This window comes from Selaginella moellendorffii, unplaced genomic scaffold (assembly GCF_000143415.4).
Source record: "Selaginella moellendorffii unplaced genomic scaffold, v1.0 SELMOscaffold_77, whole genome shotgun sequence".
NCBI classification, from domain to species: Eukaryota; Viridiplantae; Streptophyta; class Lycopodiopsida; order Selaginellales; family Selaginellaceae; genus Selaginella; species Selaginella moellendorffii.
Genome location: NW_003314338.1, coordinates 484,588 through 500,722, shown reverse-complemented (window position 1 = coordinate 500,722; position 16,135 = coordinate 484,588). Strand labels below are relative to the sequence as shown.

Here is a 16,135-nt window from a genome sequence, read left to right as displayed (position 1 = left end):
GCTCATCTTTGCTCCCAGATTCTCCGCGCTTCTTCCATTTCTCCTATTTCTCCCATGCTCCTCCATCTGCATCATTTCCATGATCGCGGCTTGAAAGTGTAAAAGGAAAGAAGAAGTCCTTACTTCACTTGGCCGGAGGGATGAATCTGGAGGAGCCTCTGAAGCAGCTCTCCAGTGATTTGCTCAACCTTCTGGCCAACGGGCAGGCATTCAGCGATGTGACTTTCACAGTCGAAGGCAGGCCCGTCTACGCTCACAAGTGCGTCCTGGCAGCAAGAAGCCAATTCTTTAGGATGATCTTTTGCAGCAGTGAAGCTTCACAAGACATACCAGGACGGCCACCGATCCCTGTGGGAATTGTTGGATACGACGTCTTCATGCTCATGCTCCAGTTTCTATACAGCGGCCAATTATCTCTGGTCCCTCCGCATCCAACCGGTTGCAAAGAAGGCGCTTGCTGGCACGTCTACTGCAGATCAGCGGTGGATTTTGCTCTCGAGGCATTGCATGCTGCTCAAGTCTTCAGCATCGAGCAGCTCTCCATCTTAGTCCAGGTTTGCACTCGATCACTGAAGAAGGAAAGGAAAAAAAACCGAGAGAGAGAGAGAGAGAGAGAGAGAGAGAGAGAGAGAGAGTTACTCCAAAGAGGAGAAACTTAACAGGAACTTTTCTGTGTACCTGTAGAGGGAGCTGGCCGGAATTGCTGAGAAAGCATCGATTGAAGACGTAATGCGGATACTTGCAGCGGCGAGGAAGCAGGACTTGCTCCATCTCTGGTCAGTCTGCTCCAAACTAGTAGCAAAGTCAGGTCTGTCCTCGGAAGTTTTACGAAAGCACTTGCCTGGAGAAGTAGTAGCCGAGGTAGAAGCCATCAGGCAAAAGTGTGGATACGGCTTCGAAGCGCATTCTAGCGATGCTTTGGACGACCAGCGGACGAGGAGGATGCAGAAGGCACTCGACTCATCGGATGTAGAGCTCGTGAGGCTGATGGTGATGGGAGAAGGCCTCGACTTGGATAAAACTCTGGCCATCCACTATGCCGTAGCAAACTGCAGCCGCAAAGTCGTCAAGAATTTGCTAGAGCTGGGGGCAGCCAATGTCAATATGCCAGGTCCGGACGGAAGAACTCCGCTCCACATTGCTGGAGAGCTGGCCGACCCCGAGATGATAGCGGTCCTTCTCGACCACCACGCCGATCCACACTCCACCACTCCAACCGGTGCTACGGCGCTCAACATACTCCAGAACCTGGCGTCTGAGGCACTGGCGGTGGGAGCTCTCACGGGAGTGACTGCCGATCATAACAAGCTCAGGCTTTGCCTCGACTTGCTCGAGTCGGCTGCGGCTGTACCAGCGAGTTGCTCCAGAGACGAGGACGATAGCAGCAGCTCCATGTTGACGGAGCAGCAGCAGCAACGGGAGAGGCGGCTTCCCATGATGATCGGACAACCCGTGACCACACCGAGTAGCACGCAACAAAGTGATCCTCCCGCAATCCTGATGCATCAAAACTATTACCCCGTTATTACTGCAAAAGGTACATGTCAAAACTCCCAGCAAACCTCTCATCAACCATGACACAGATTTTTTTTCTAGCTCTAGGTAGGAGAAAGAGAAATGCACCAAAAAAAACAAAAGTTGAGAGAGTTTCGCTTTTGAAATTTTTTCTTTTTCTTTCAAATAAGCATTTTTCCCGACTGGGCAATGTTTTGGACACAGGACACTCGCCGACATGGAGTGAGCAGGAGGAGGTTATTGATCCAATGCCGAGATTGCTACCACTGACTCAGGACGCCTGTGCAGACGACTATGGACGGGGCGAACAATGGAGTTACGATTTGATTACTTGAAACTCTAAAACGAAAGTGGATACTGCATGAGGAACTGCTCAAAACTCTGGAAGAAATAAAGTTGAAGTCACTCAGGTTTTTGTTAACCATACCTCTCGTTAGATTGATCGCGTACGAGCTCTCGGATTCCAAAACATCCAAGTTCCAAACCTACGGAACCTGACGAAAAAAGAAAATCACGTAAGGGTGTTGTCAAGCAAGAAACTCCAGAAGACGGAAATAAAAAACTATGCAATCATCCATCGGAGCACAATAGTTTTTGATCCTGGACACTGCTTGTATTTTCTGTCAGGAGACAAACACGCTGAAAATAAAAACTAAGCAGGTCACTTTCGTGATCAATGCAAAGAATCGGCTTGCATCGTACTCCGCTACAGGCTTGAAGCTAGCTTCAACAAACAAGACTACGAATTGAATCTAGCTGGTGGGGTTGGCGGAGATGCAGAGCTCAGCATATCTTAAGCTCTCTTAAATCATGCAAAGTTCATTCCCTCTCCCATTCTATTACACCTTTTCTATTGCAAAGTTTCAAAGAAACCAGCCACCAAACTACCCAACGAAAGACGGAGAAGAAGAAAAAAGAGAAAGAAGAGACCGCAAGCTTAAAAAGATCTACCAGGAAATCCTGACTCCTCACCAGCAAGCATGCATGCATCGGGTCAAGGTAACGCTTGAGGCACCGGGTTGAAAAAACGGGTGAGAAAAGGGAAAAAGAAAAAAGCGATGGCCGAAAGTAACAGACCAGCGTTGTTTGCTGATGAGCTCGACTCTTAGAAAAACACGGCCAAGCAAAAGAGAGAGCACCAAGTAAGTAAAACATGCCAGTGAGCAGCGAAGAAAGTTAACAAGCAAAAATTGTCAATGGAAAGAGTGGAAGAAAAATAAACAAGGCAAAGGAGCAATGCTTGGGACGAGAAATTCTTGCGCCCAAGGAAGATTTAGAACCATTGCCACAAGTAACAAGCGAAATGATCAATGGAAGGAAAAGGGGAGAAACACAAGTAGCAGCGTACCAGGGTTTACAAAGATCAAATACCAAATCGACGCCCCAAGAACAGAGACAACACTCGATCATCTAAACTCACCCCAGCCAACACAAATCGAATGCTACAAGCAATGCGCTCCCTCCAAGCGTGAGATCTATAAGAAAGAATCACAAACCTCGATCCATATCGCCGCCTTGCGCTAAAAGCCCCCCATTTTTTTAGGGCTCCTCGATTCAAATATCAAGATAGTTTGCCACGTGGGCGTTCTTGGATAAAAAAGTGACACGTCGGTTTATCGGTTGGAGTTTAAACCCTAATCCGCGGGTTTTTCCCCGAAATGTGGGCCGTTGGATGGGAAATCCAACGCATGGAATGCCGCCAATATGCTCAAAGCTAAGCGCACCGCCCCGTGGCTATGGCGCTGGTTTGAATGCGCGGCGCGGCGTGGAGCCAAATTCTTGGCGCAGCGACGGAATCCGGGCGCCGCTCAGGTACGCAATCTCGACAGCCAATCCTCTCTCAGGTAGATCTAGGCAGGATTGGAGTATGGAATTCCAATCGCAGCGCTTGAGCATGGCTAGGTCGCGAGTCGCTCATCGCGAGCTCGCGATTTTGCGGATAGAGCGGATAGAGCGATCGATAAGATCGATCTGTGTGTGCTTGGAATGGATTGTAGAGCGATTGACTCACCGGATTTCTTTCTTTCTTTCTTTTTTCCTTCCAGATGTGGTGAGACTAAAAAATGGTCCTGGTAGCTTATGCTTACGCAGCGGCTGCCACACACATCTTTCACAGAGGATCGTTCTCTCAATGCTGGGGACCAATTCCGGGGGTCTTGGAGAGCTCATTTTTTTGCTCGCAGCTCCAGGGACTTAGAGCGGCAACTAGTGGGATTTTTGGCCACAGGGTGGATCTCCAGCACTGCTGGAGGTGTAGATACGTGGAGGATGCACTGGTAGATTCGGACAAACAGTTAGCAGCGAAGGATAAACGAAAGGCAAAGGCGTCAACTTCTCCAAAGAAAGGTGGACGTCGCAAGAACACACAGATACCGGCAGTGGCCACTGAGGAGCTCGAGGCTTTGTCGCCATCCATGACTTTGGATGAACTCTCGCTTAGGAACAGTCTCTCGGCTCTGCTCGAATCGGCCTACCGTCAACCAGCTTTTAAGCCGGTGCTACTACGGTCACTAGAGAGGTTTCACGGCGTGGAAGAAGAACAGCGAGCTTTGTCTATGGATTTGGTCAGCCAGCCTTTGACCGTCAAGCACCATAAGAAGCGTCGGCTTGGTCTGGAGAGCAGGATGGCCTTGCATAGGGAGCGTGTTGAGAAGCTGGCAAAGGATCGCGCTCCTTTGATCAGTGAAGAGGTTGAAACTCCAGCGAAAGTTTCAGCTCCGCCAGGTTGTGAATTCGATCCGTGGTCTCAGGAGGCCGAGGTTCTTATCAAGGAGTATGGTGCCAGTGGAAGCATGCTAGTGCTCAACTGGGACAAACTTCCGCGGCTTCGCTTGACAGGCCCGGAAGAAGTTCGTCTTGCGTGGTTCATGGCCCCGGCAAAGGTACATATGCTCTACTTCTCTATGTTTTTCTTCTAAAACCTGTTTTCTATGCAGAGGCTCCAGCAAGTAAGACTAAAGTTTTTCGAGCATTTAAAGAGAGAGCCTTCCGAGGAAGAATGGGCCAAGGTGGCAGAGATGAGTGTACAGACGCTTCGGCGGCTGTTACAGTCGGGTCAGGCCGCAAGGAACAAGATGATCAAGGTTCACACATAATCTCGATATCCTGTTACTAGTTTCCAAGCCAGGATATCATGATCTCAGCCAGCACTGCTTGTTTTGCAGCACAACCTCCGGCTAGTAGCTCATCAGGCTCGTAAGTACTTCAAAGAGGAGCTCAGCTTATCTTTGCTCGACTTATGCCAAGAGGGTGTCCCGGGCCTCATGAGCGCAGTCGATAAGTTTGATCCAAAGAAAGGCTATCGCTTCTCGACTTACGCAGTATACTGGGTTAAAAACAGCATTCTCCGAGCACAAACAAGGCTGGGACACATCGTTAGAGTACCATACAACGTTGCTGCGGTAAGCCTTTTAGCTTTCTTCTTTCTCTAGAGCTCCGTGAGGTGACGAGGGACTCGTTGTTTTGTCCGGCAGCAAAAGATGACTATCCAGAGAAAGCGAGCTCAGCTGTCTCTCGAGCTCGACAGGGAACCAACGCACGAGGAGGTGATCACGGAACTTAAGATGGACTCGAGGAGATACTTTGAAGTCCTGAGGACGGGTGCTCCCAGGAGATCGCTAAATGCGCGCTCCAAAGTTACAGGAGAGGAGCTGATCCACAGCATCAGCGATCCAGACGAGAACGAGGCACAGTATTATAACGCGGGAGCTCAACTTCGCCTTGGAATGGACGATGTAGTATGTTTCTCTTACACCTCTGTTCTTCTCTAACATTCTTTCTTGCAGCTAGATTCTTTGAAACCAAAGGAGAGCTTGATAATTCGCCAGCGCTATGGACTGGATGGAAAGGGCGAGAGATCGTTCACTGAGATTGGACGTAACCTCAACCTTTCAAGGGAGATGGTTCGAAAGTATGAGATTCGGGGAATGATGAAGTTGAAGCATCCAACTCGAGTTAAATATCTTAGAGAGTTTTTGTTGTAACTTCATTTTGTACAGAAAATGGAATCTCCTCCTTAATTCTAATGGTTTTCACAGTATTTTAAGTGTAATTCAGCTGTTTCAGTAATTTAAAATATCTAAAAATAAAGGGCAGGTTCATTATTTAAAATTATTACCCAATCTGAGCTCATAAACAGATTAACTACATCATTACTAAAAAAGTAAGAGCAAAATAACACGAATAAAATTATGCCTTATAGCATGACTAAAAATTACACTTGATAATGATACAACATCATCAAGTAAATAGAAAAAAATAAATTCCAATGGTATAATCTTAGTTCAACTCTATTGAATTTGGCCTATCCATTGTTAGGCGTTTCCTTGCAGTGGCTAACTCTTTTTTATTAGTATTTTTATTTTTTCTAGATCTTATAATTATTTTCAATACATTTTGTTTTTACATATTATATATTTGCCATCTCTCTATATTTATTGAAGAGCATATTTATTATATTAGCCATAGCAAAAATCAAATCCCAAACCTTCACTCATCGGATTTAAATTCAATGCACATTGGATAGGCATTTAGGATTAACATAAAGCCATAACTTAATTAAAATTTTGGATTAGATGGGTGGACTAGTGATTTCCAAAGCCTTTATAAAAGTAAAGTTTTGGAAATAGTGTTCAACAAAAATTTATCATTTATTTTTTATCTATTTTAATAGTTTATTAGTAGTTTCATTGTCTCCCACCACTTTGATATTAATGGTTTTTTCATATCCTTTTCGTCAAACTAGAAAGCCATTATTGGTGTTGAATAATTTGGTAGAGCTGCAAGTGAAGTGTTGTATTAAATTATTTCAATGCTTGATATAACTTTTGTAGAGTATCAAGATTCAAAGCTAAAAATTTGTATGTAAGCAAAATTTTTCCTCAACCAAATTAAATCAATATTTGAATCAATATATAGTATAGCCACTACTCTACTTTGACTTATTATATAGTCTTAATCAAATCTTTTTTTACTATTTCTTGGTTTTTCACCTTTTTTGAAAAAAGTGATTTTGTTCTTTAGGATTTCAATCTCTTTATTCAATACATCACCAACATATTTAACAATATTAATCAAGAGTGCACCACCATTAATAAATTCTAGCAATTGTGCCAAGGCTCCAAAATCTATATTTGCCTTTGCATCAAAGTTTTAATGGTTACCACTGATATTTTATAGGACAATACAACCCTTAAAGAATATTTTCTCCTTAGCATTGCAAGAATAACAATTGGAGCGTCATCATTAAACTTTTGTTCCTTGTCTAACAATCCCAGTCTTGGAGTAACTAACACATAAGCAAAACACAATTCTAATGGAGAATAGAGCTATATGTCAATGGCATTTTATCAATGTTAAATGATAATGTTGAATCAAAAACCACCTTTATATGTATTATGGAGATGTAGACCATTTCATTTTTGTCTCCATGCTCATCCTCAAACTTGTACAATGGATACAACATTTGTGGTTTTGGAAAACAAGAATATTTAGTTTAATTAAACTAAATGAGTCATCTACTTTTTTCATCTTAGCTCCATTTCTTCTCCATGACTTTCTATATTATTATTCATTAAGACCAATTGCTCTTTTCAAGTTTTAGGCAAGAGTAGAGCTAATATAAACTTGATCACTCCCTTAAGTCATAGATTGAAGCAGTTTAGGCCACTAATCCATTTTTTTAGAAAACTTGACAATTAATTTTTTTTTGTTGTGTTTCTCCAACCCAACATAGTGATTATTAATTTCTTTAATTTTGGGACAAATTTATGCTCAGCTGTATATATTTGATGGCAAAATGTAATTGCATATTGTCCAAGCATATCATAACATCTTGTAAGATATTGGAATTTGTTTAATAACAATTTTGGTGGCTTGATATTTAAAAACTTTATCCTTACCATCTATATATGTTAGTAGATCAAAATGCTTTTACATGTTTTGTCTAGTCTTCTTGAGGGTGGTCCAAAGTTGAGTTGAGCTCAACTTAACAAAAGTCAATACAAGTCAATACGGTTAATCAAAAGTTTTATAAAGGAAATTTAAATTGAACAAATGAAGGTTCTAATGAACTTAAAATATTAAATATGTAAGTACATGTAAGTAATGCTTTTTCTACCTATGCTATCTATCCTTAGGTAGTCGGATTCTCCAAATCCTGCTCTAGTGTAAGCAACCAAAGGGACCAATTCAAGAAACGATCCATGGGGTTCAAATATAAAGGGAAAGGGCCCATAAACAAAAGTGCACCTGCTCCTCCAATTGGTTAAGGGTCTTGGGATATTTGAGGTTAAGTGTCTTTGGGTTTGAATAATACTGGGCTGGGTGACTTCCTGGGAAGTCCAAATTCAGGAGCTTACATCTAGTTTGCTTTTGTATGCAAATGTATTGTGGAATTTTTTTTTCCTTATTAGCCTAGTAATCTCTACTCATTAATCCTTGTGGTTTGCTGATAAAGTTTATAGAATGGGGAAATTAAAATATAGACATTACTCTTAAAGTATTTACTCTTTCTTTTCTTTTCTTCTAAGTTTTACATTGCCTGGAGAAAATTTCTATAGACCATACCAACAAGATTTTGAGAGAAAGCTTGCTCCAAAAAAAGAAATATTTATCTAATATATCCCTTGATTTCTTTTCTTGGAACTTCCCCATCAAAGAAAACACTTAGATAACATAAAGATAAATCTTTCCTAAGGGATATGTATTTTCCCTTTATTCTAGATAAGTAGATCCTTGTTTAAGCTTATCAGAAAAGACTACTTCTTCTATCCAATTCCACTGATTTAGCTCTATAGAGAGATAGAAAAGTTTGGAAATAAGATCCTAAGTGATTTTAATATCCCTTCCATCCATTTTGAAAGTTAATTTTACAAGATCCCATAATTGAAAAATTAATTTACCTTCCTATGGTCTTACAAAGTTTGATGTAGTTTTGTAGAATTTTTTTAGACCTTTATCCTTCATTCAATTGGCCATGTTATCTATGCACTTAGGTAGTTTATCATAATGAATCCTTGGAAGGGCTTCATCCACATGCTTATCCATAGTTTTATACTCTAAAATATAGATAATATTTATGTTTATATCTTTATAGTACTTTCTTAAATGGTTTAAATTTACTATTACAGTATTATCCTCGTTTAAGGTGTGCACTTTAATTACAAATATCATAGAAAGTTTTATGGAGTAGATTTCTTGGTGTTTTCTACTGTACTGTTCATTTCTTTATTTTTCTTGTTTTGGACTGTTGTTTCAGAAGTAACATGAGCATTTTTATCAATCGTGATAGTGATCTCCACATTCCTAGATGGGTAATAAGGATTAGAAGTGTAATATGGAAATTATGGTAGTGAAATAAAATTAGCATTCTCACATTTTTTTGCATTACAACTTTTACTCACAGATCTTGTATTTTCCTTGCTTCCCATCTTCTTACGAACCCTAAAAAATCTTTTGAATGAAGAAATATACAGCTGTAAAAATATTCAAAATATTAAGTAGTCAAATCAAAATATGACAGCTGTAACAATAGTCATAATAAAATAATATAGCTTTATAAAAGATAGGTTCTCATGAACTTTGTCTTCTTTAAACAATTCAATCTTATAGAAACTTTTAACTCAAATATTTACATATTTAAATATTTTAAAGTTTGCTAGAACCTTCATTTGTTCAATTTAGATTTCCTTTGTAATACTTCTAGTTGACTGTGTTGACTTGAGTTGACTTGTGTTAAATTGAGCTCAACTCAACTTTGGACCATCCCCTCTTGTCTCAGTCTCTCAATCTCTTGTATGTTTAATCACTCATGCTCTCAATCTCTCACTCATTCAATCACTCGTGCACTTAACTTGTGCTCAACTCATGGCACCAACAATACCCTAAAACTAATCTTGGTAGCTACCCTAACCCTAACCAATCTCTCATCTTGGCCACTCATTCCAATAATTTAAATCTTTGCTGTTTGTTTCATTATCACCACATCACTATATCATAGATCTTAGTTTATTCATTAAACTAATTTTATAGAAAAGGTGCCTTCTCATCAATATTTTGTATATATTTTGGATTTTTTATAGGAAATTTAAAGAGTATAAATAAGGCACATTATGTTGTACTATATTAATTTATGAATGGATGAATCCTTATTCATAAATTTATTTTGTCTTGTGTAAGAACCTAAACTATAGGTATGTTTTCTAAATGTCATTAATTAGTGTTCGCACTTATGGATAAAACTTGACTCATACTAAGAATTGAATATATGTTATTTAAGAATTATCATTACTGACATCACCTAGCATGTAAGATTTGATAAACTAATGACACTTCATATATGTTGATAATTGGATCAGATATCTTGGATCTACATGCCATAGCAAAATGTTATTATTGACATCATCACTATATGTTGAAAACTCTTCCTTAGATCTATATACATGTATGCATTAAACATCATAACAAATGATAGTAATATTACAATTGTCACACTTACGCATGTTAGATATGTTGTAGTATTTATTTTCATTTTATACATTATTGATATTTTGCTCTCCTTAAATTTTAATTTATGTTTCACTGTGGATTTTTATAAGTAGCATAAAGAGAGATAAAGAACTCCAAAACCTATATAGAAGGATGGAAAGGTTTCTTCTACAGCTTTCATTCTCTCAAAGCCTTGTTTTTTAAAGTTCTTTTATCAATATTTTGATCCTTTGATATCAAATGTAGTGCATATGGTTTTCAATTTTTATTCTATGGTGATTTACCATAAGATAACCATAAAGCAGAACCTAAACCCTCCATATACCACATGTCCAAGAGCAGTAGAGCAAAACTTCTTCACTCTTTGGCTCCATACTTAAGAATTTGGCTTTGTCCCTTTATTTAGTAGCCCAAGGCTTGGAGGAGCATAGAATGACTCCTAAGCATATAGCCCAAGGAGTGAATAGACAAGACTTGGAATAGTTCTAGAATATTTAACATCCTAATGTCAAGACCAACATACAAAATGGAGCCAAATGGAGTTTAACATAATTTTAGTATATCGGTGGCCTAATGCAAGGATATAGATATTCCACCAACTAACATAGTATAGAATTTGGGCTTAGATCCAAGTCAGACATAAAACAAAGACAAACACACAAGCAAAAGCTGAACCATACCTTAAGTTAATTAATCATGCCCAACTTACCCACTATCCCTACTATACATTTGGAACCCCCTCTAGTGCCCCCCCCCCCCCGCCCCCCACTAAAGAATGCATGCTTTGGGCTTTCATTTTAGTCCCAAGAGTTAGTCTCTAGAACAGTGACAAAAACTTACTAAATTTAAAATGGTGTTAAATTGCAAATTTGAACATAGGAACACCACCATTTCCATAAATAACCAATAGGATCAAACGAAACCAACATGTAGGGCATGATAGCGAGAGTGACTTAGTAGATATAGTAAGCTATCACCTAATGAATATTGAGGGACCAATCTCAATATTACAGGGGTTTTCATCATGTTAGTGCATAACAAAGTGAAAGAGAATTAATAAATTAGGCTACATACTATTACTGTTATAAGTATACTTGGCTAAATAGACACTTAGGAATTCCTCTTTTATGCTTATCTAGCCAAATATATATATTAAGTCAAGTTTACTAATGGGGTTGAAAGGGAATTAGTAATACTAACCTCTTATTGTTGTGATAGTAAGGAAAAAATATCTGAAAGGATTTGCTGACATATAATTTTCAATACCTGTAGCCACATTTGTGATATAATGCTTTATTCTATTAAAGGTTGTGATTTGTAACAACACTGATATGGTTGCATGTTTAAAGTTTCTTCTTTCTAGTGTGGGTGAGGGTGGACAGTAATGGGATTTATAAAATTCCAAGTTCAAGTAGATTTAAGTTTTTGGATCTTTAGTCAAAGTTCTAAAATATACTCCAGCCAAGTGAATGTGAAGCAAAAATCAATCATTATCCTCTTTGCTTCCATTTCAAGTGGAGAAGTTATACTAGTGTTGGCCTCAAATTCACCAACTCTATCTTTAACAATATTTAAAGTTATTAGCAATACTTTCTAATTTTCCCACCTTTTAGTTTATATATGCTTATTTTTGTATAGGCCCATGAGTGAGCTTCCATCCTAATACAACACCAACATCTTCTTCTAGCTACCACTTCTTATTACCAACACTAGTTCCAGACAGAAGGGGATGGAGATCAAGTAAGATGTTCATAATATGTGCAAGATCAAAACCACACTTTCAATATTTTAAAGGTATAGGGTTTATGGTTCAGTGTGGTTAGCATTTGGATTGCATGAATGAAATATACAATTGAGATTGTTATAGAAATTCCATATTTATGAAAGGTCAGTAATCAATCCTTTTGCTTATGACACATTACTATTGGATTAAAGTGCCAGTTCTGAAAAAATGCTCCTCTATATCATACTATCTATGAGGTCAAGATGTACTACTTTCTTCTTTGGGATGGAGTGGGTATGCATATTAGGACATACATGCATTCAATATAAGAAGGGATATAAAAGAGTTTTCTTTATTGTTTCAAAAATGTTATGTAAGAAGACTTTGAGAAACTCATCTACAATTTCAAAGCATATTCAAAAAACTATCCTTAAGGATTTTATCACAAGTTCCCTGCTTAATCTAGGCTGGCAAAAGACTCAACTAGAAGAGGCTAGCTTGTGGAATTTACTAGAAGGCATAAAACTTGCTATTAGCCTTGGGAGGTATATATGTTATATTTTATACATTATAATATCTTTTTCTTACATTATATTGTTTGGGATAGAATTTTAGATGTACACTAGACAAGTCTTGGAGCTAACTAGATTTACCAAAACTATAAGACTATTGATATTTATTTTCTATCAATAACATAAGCTTATTATACTTTATATAATTAATTAAAAAGTATATTTTTTAATTTATACACTTAGAAGTGTTCCTTTTGCAATATTGTCTATAATACCAATATGTCTCCATTTTTATCTTTAGTAGTCTTTTATAGGTATAATGTTGCAATGTGTTGCAAGAGCATATATACCATCATACTAATCATCGCCATTCTTTCTATTAGAAACCAAAAAATAACAAGAGTATTTCTTGAAAGTCATAAAATTATAGTTTTTTTAAAAAAATAGAAGGGCATTTCTCTACAGTTAATTTATTGCACCCTTTGTCATTATGTTTATCTTCAATTTGTAATCACTATTTTCACAATTTTCTTTTTATTTTTTATATCATTTAGTTATATTGTGCAATAACACAACTATTGCAACTTCTAACCCTTGAATTACTACCCTAGGAAGAAAGATTGCAAGAGTGAAAAGTACTAATACTAGAGCCCATAGACATTTATATGTATTTCCCTTTTTTTGAATAAGAGTACAAGTGAAAATTTATAAATTCTAAACACTATGATATGATAAACCCCTCAAGAATGTATTCTAAAGAAAAACCAAATCTCTCTTTTAACTTATATTAATGGCTATTTTCTTCCTTTCAAATAGTTACATGACCTTGTATATAATCTTATTTCAAATTTAATAATTTTAAAATTCTAATAAACCTGATATTTACTAAATAAAAAGCACATAGTATAGATTTAAGGAAGTAACAAAATCACTTCTTCTAAAAATAAATCTTTTCTTATTTTATATTCTAAAGAACATCTCTATTATAGTATATAATAAATATTTAAAATGTTAAAATAAGAAATGTCATTTTTATAATGTAATTAGTTTCAAAAATATTAAATTCACCATGAACCTTAAGTTCTTTTAAATTTATAATATTTGTATTATACTACAATTAAAAATTGACCTCAACTCACAGCTAAACTCTTCAACCCATGAGCTCAAGAGTGGTTTATTGTCGCAAATGTGACTTCGGGTATTGAAAGTTATATGTCAGTTAGTCCTTTCGGATATTTTTTCCTTATTACCATAACGGCAGGAGGTCGATATTGCTAGTTCCTTTTATCAGCCTCTCTTGTTCAAGTGTTAGTTTACTAGGCTTAGCATCTGTACTTAGCTAGATGGACATAAAGTAGGAACTCCTATATGTTTCTAGCTAAGCATACTTGGCTTGGCTTTTAGTTCTCTTTTGTTTTGTCTTGCATTGGCTTGACAAGATTGACATTAATCCCTCAATATCACTGAATGATAGTTTACCATGTCTGCCAAACACCCTCATTATCATGCCTTTTGTGTTCGTCTCATTTAATTGTTATTTATGGAAAGTCTTCCCGGGAGGTCACCCAGCTCAGTACTATTCAAACCCAAGGACGCTTAACCTTAAGTATCCCAAAACCCTTAACCGATTGGAAAAGAGGGTGCACTCTTATTCATGGGCCCTTTCCCTTTATATTTGAACCCCATGGATTGTCTCTCGAATTGTTCTCTTTGGTTGCTTACAATTTGCTTATTTGGCATATCTACAGAATGTAGAGATTGTTTTGAACACAATGGTGTTCATCCTATGTCCAAATTCACAATTTAAGGACATTTCATATTTAATAAGTTTCGAGCTTGTCTTAGAAATTAACTTCTGATACTAAAAGAGGCTTGGGGTGAAAGCCAAAAGCATGTGTTCCTCAAAAGTGGAGTGTTATGGGGGGTTCTAAATGTATAATAGGGATAGTGGGTAGGTCGGGCATGGCCGACAAACTTAAGGCATAGTCTAGCTCCCGCTTGCATGCCTGTCCTTGTTCTACGTTTGGCTTGGTGTAAGCCACAAATTTTTCCTTTTCAATTTGCCAACTTACCTTATCTATTTGACCGACACTTCCTTAAACTTAGCTAAGTTCCCTCGCCAAGGTTCCCGCCTATGGTACTAGCTCCTACTTGGTTTCAGCTACTCACTACACGAGCAACAGAGTGCTAACAATCCCTCAACGGATTCCCAAATCTCTCCCAATCCCCCTCTCTAGGTTAGATTAGACTTAAGGTTCGGCTACACTCCTTGCAGGCATAAACAGCCAAGCACACCAAGCCATCAGATTTTTAACAACCCTTAGTACCACAAGACTTGATCATAGGACCCTCTATGGAAAGATGGAAAATTTCCACAAATTTTCTTAGGCTTTTTCAATGGCTGATTTGTTAATCATTTTTGCTCGAAAACCATTCTATTTTTGTAAGCCAATACGAACTAGTGAAGGGGTTGGAATTAATTTCGGTTAGCTTAAACCTTAGTAGGTAATTTGTATGATGCAACCCGAAAGGGATGCTGACTTTTGGGGGTAAGACAATTGAGTTAAATAGAGTCTGGAGTTGGTGTAGAAAAGTGGCCATTACGCTTTTCTAGAAAGGTGATATTTATGCCTTTCTTTTATAGAGTTATGCTTGGTGGCAAGTTACACCTTGCATTTCATTAAGACTTTGAGAGTAGTGAGCTTTTGTTAATCTTGACTTGGTCTTCGTGGCCTTGCACCTTGGCTGAGGATAGTGATGTCCAACTTAATTGTTTCAGGTTGAGATGTTAGTACCCATACTATAGCTTTATCTATGAGGAGGTTGTGTACCAATATGAGTCCATCTCACGGTCTTCACTTTAGTTTTGACTAAGTGTTGATCATGCATAACTAGCATTTTCAAAGCATGCTCAGAGCTATTAGTTAAATGCATGAGTGAGCTTATTGTGGTTGAGTTGGATTCAAGTGGTCATTTTAGTTTGTGCTTGTCCATGAGCCAATATCTCATATCTAGGGTATTACATTCATATTGAACAAATATATAACTTAACGACGTGAGTTTAGTGTTTGGGTCTTGTGAAGGCAAGTTAAAAAGTGATTGTTGGTTGCTATAGCGAATGTGGTTTTTACCATTTATCCTATGGTGATTTACTATAGGATAACCACGAAGTGGAACCTAAACCCTCTATATGCCACATGTCCAAAGGACAGTGGAGTGCAACCCGAGTTTTAGAGACTTGGGCCACTGAACGAAGGTACGGTGCCAAACTCCTAAGCATAGAGCCAAGGAGTGATGGAACTAAACCATAGAATTACTCCCGAGCATATAGCATAAGGAGTGAAGAGACAAGAGCACGGAGCAACTTAGATCAGTCCTAGAATAACCAACATCCTAATGACAGAACCAACACGCAAAACAGAGCCAAATGGTGTCTGGCGCTATTTCAACATACTAGTGGCCTAACACAAGGATATGGGTACTCCACCAACTAGCATAGTGTGGAACTTAGGCTTAGACCCAAGTTAGACGCAAAACAATGATAGGCACGCAAGCGGGAGCTAAACTATGCCTCAGGTTAGTTGGCCATGCCCAACCTACCCACTATCCCTACTATACATTTAAAACCCCCCATAACCCCCCCTCCCGCCCCCCCCCGAAGGAACACATGCTTTGGGCTTTCGCCCCAATCCTCCCTTAGTACTAGAAGTTATTCTCTAAGACAAGCTCAAAACTTACTAAATATAGAATATCTCTAAATTATGAATTTGGACATAGGACAAACACCATTGTGTTCAAGATAATCTCTACATTCCATAGATATGCCAAATGAGCAAATCTGAACACTTTCCATAAATAGCATTTAGGACCGGAATGAGATGACACAAAGGGCATGATA

The 16,135-nt window shown here is 38.2% G+C and overlaps 2 protein-coding genes and 1 long non-coding RNA gene across 4 annotated transcripts; 2 read left to right on the top strand and 1 right to left on the bottom strand.

Moving 5' to 3' along the window:
- Nucleotides 1-112: 112 nt before the first annotated feature.
- LOC9642896 (regulatory protein NPR5) lies at nucleotides 113-1,852 on the top strand. The gene is made up of 3 exons (XM_002986906.2): nucleotides 113-554; nucleotides 685-1,537; nucleotides 1,720-1,852. Exons 1-3 carry the CDS (start codon nucleotides 141-143, stop codon nucleotides 1,848-1,850), a joined length of 1,398 nt encoding a protein of 465 aa, XP_002986952.2. The 5' UTR covers nucleotides 113-140; the 3' UTR covers nucleotides 1,851-1,852.
- On the bottom strand, nucleotides 1,818-3,046 carry LOC112341132. The gene is made up of 3 exons (XR_002990437.1): nucleotides 3,012-3,046; nucleotides 1,943-2,009; nucleotides 1,818-1,896 (listed from the first exon to the last, which is right to left on the bottom strand). It is a non-coding gene; the product is annotated as an uncharacterized LOC112341132 (long non-coding RNA).
- A 142-nt stretch (nucleotides 3,047-3,188) lies between these two features.
- LOC9642453 (RNA polymerase sigma factor sigE, chloroplastic/mitochondrial) lies at nucleotides 3,189-5,554 on the top strand. 2 transcript variants are annotated; one of them, XM_024660706.1, is made up of 6 exons: nucleotides 3,189-3,327; nucleotides 3,561-4,397; nucleotides 4,452-4,598; nucleotides 4,680-4,916; nucleotides 4,989-5,249; nucleotides 5,301-5,554. In XM_024660706.1, the coding sequence occupies exons 2-6, from the start codon at nucleotides 3,579-3,581 to the stop codon at nucleotides 5,496-5,498; spliced, it is 1,662 nt and encodes a 553-aa protein (XP_024516474.1). In that variant the 5' UTR covers nucleotides 3,189-3,327; nucleotides 3,561-3,578; the 3' UTR covers nucleotides 5,499-5,554. The 2 variants fall into 2 exon arrangements, with proteins under 2 accessions (XP_024516474.1, XP_002986951.2); XM_002986905.3 differs by having other exon boundaries at nucleotides 4,989-5,252.
- The last annotated feature ends 10,581 nt before the right edge of the window (nucleotides 5,555-16,135 follow it).

Bases quoted from the DNA above. Each gene is read 5' to 3' on its own strand.
- LOC9642896 (XM_002986906.2), top strand. From the start codon at position 141: ATGAATCTGGAGGAGCCTCTGAAGCAGCTCTCCAGTGATTTGCTCAAC. The intron at 555-684 runs GTTTGCACTCGA...GTGTACCTGTAG, and splicing joins AGCTCTCCATCTTAGTCCAG to AGGGAGCTGGCCGGAATTGC. The intron at 1,538-1,719 runs GTACATGTCAAA...TTTTGGACACAG, and splicing joins CCCCGTTATTACTGCAAAAG to GACACTCGCCGACATGGAGT.
- LOC9642453 (XM_002986905.3), top strand. From the start codon at position 3,579: ATGGTCCTGGTAGCTTATGCTTACGCAGCGGCTGCCACACACATCTTT. The intron at 4,599-4,679 runs GTTCACACATAA...CTTGTTTTGCAG, and splicing joins CAAGGAACAAGATGATCAAG to CACAACCTCCGGCTAGTAGC. The intron at 4,917-4,988 runs GTAAGCCTTTTA...TTTGTCCGGCAG, and splicing joins TACCATACAACGTTGCTGCG to CAAAAGATGACTATCCAGAG.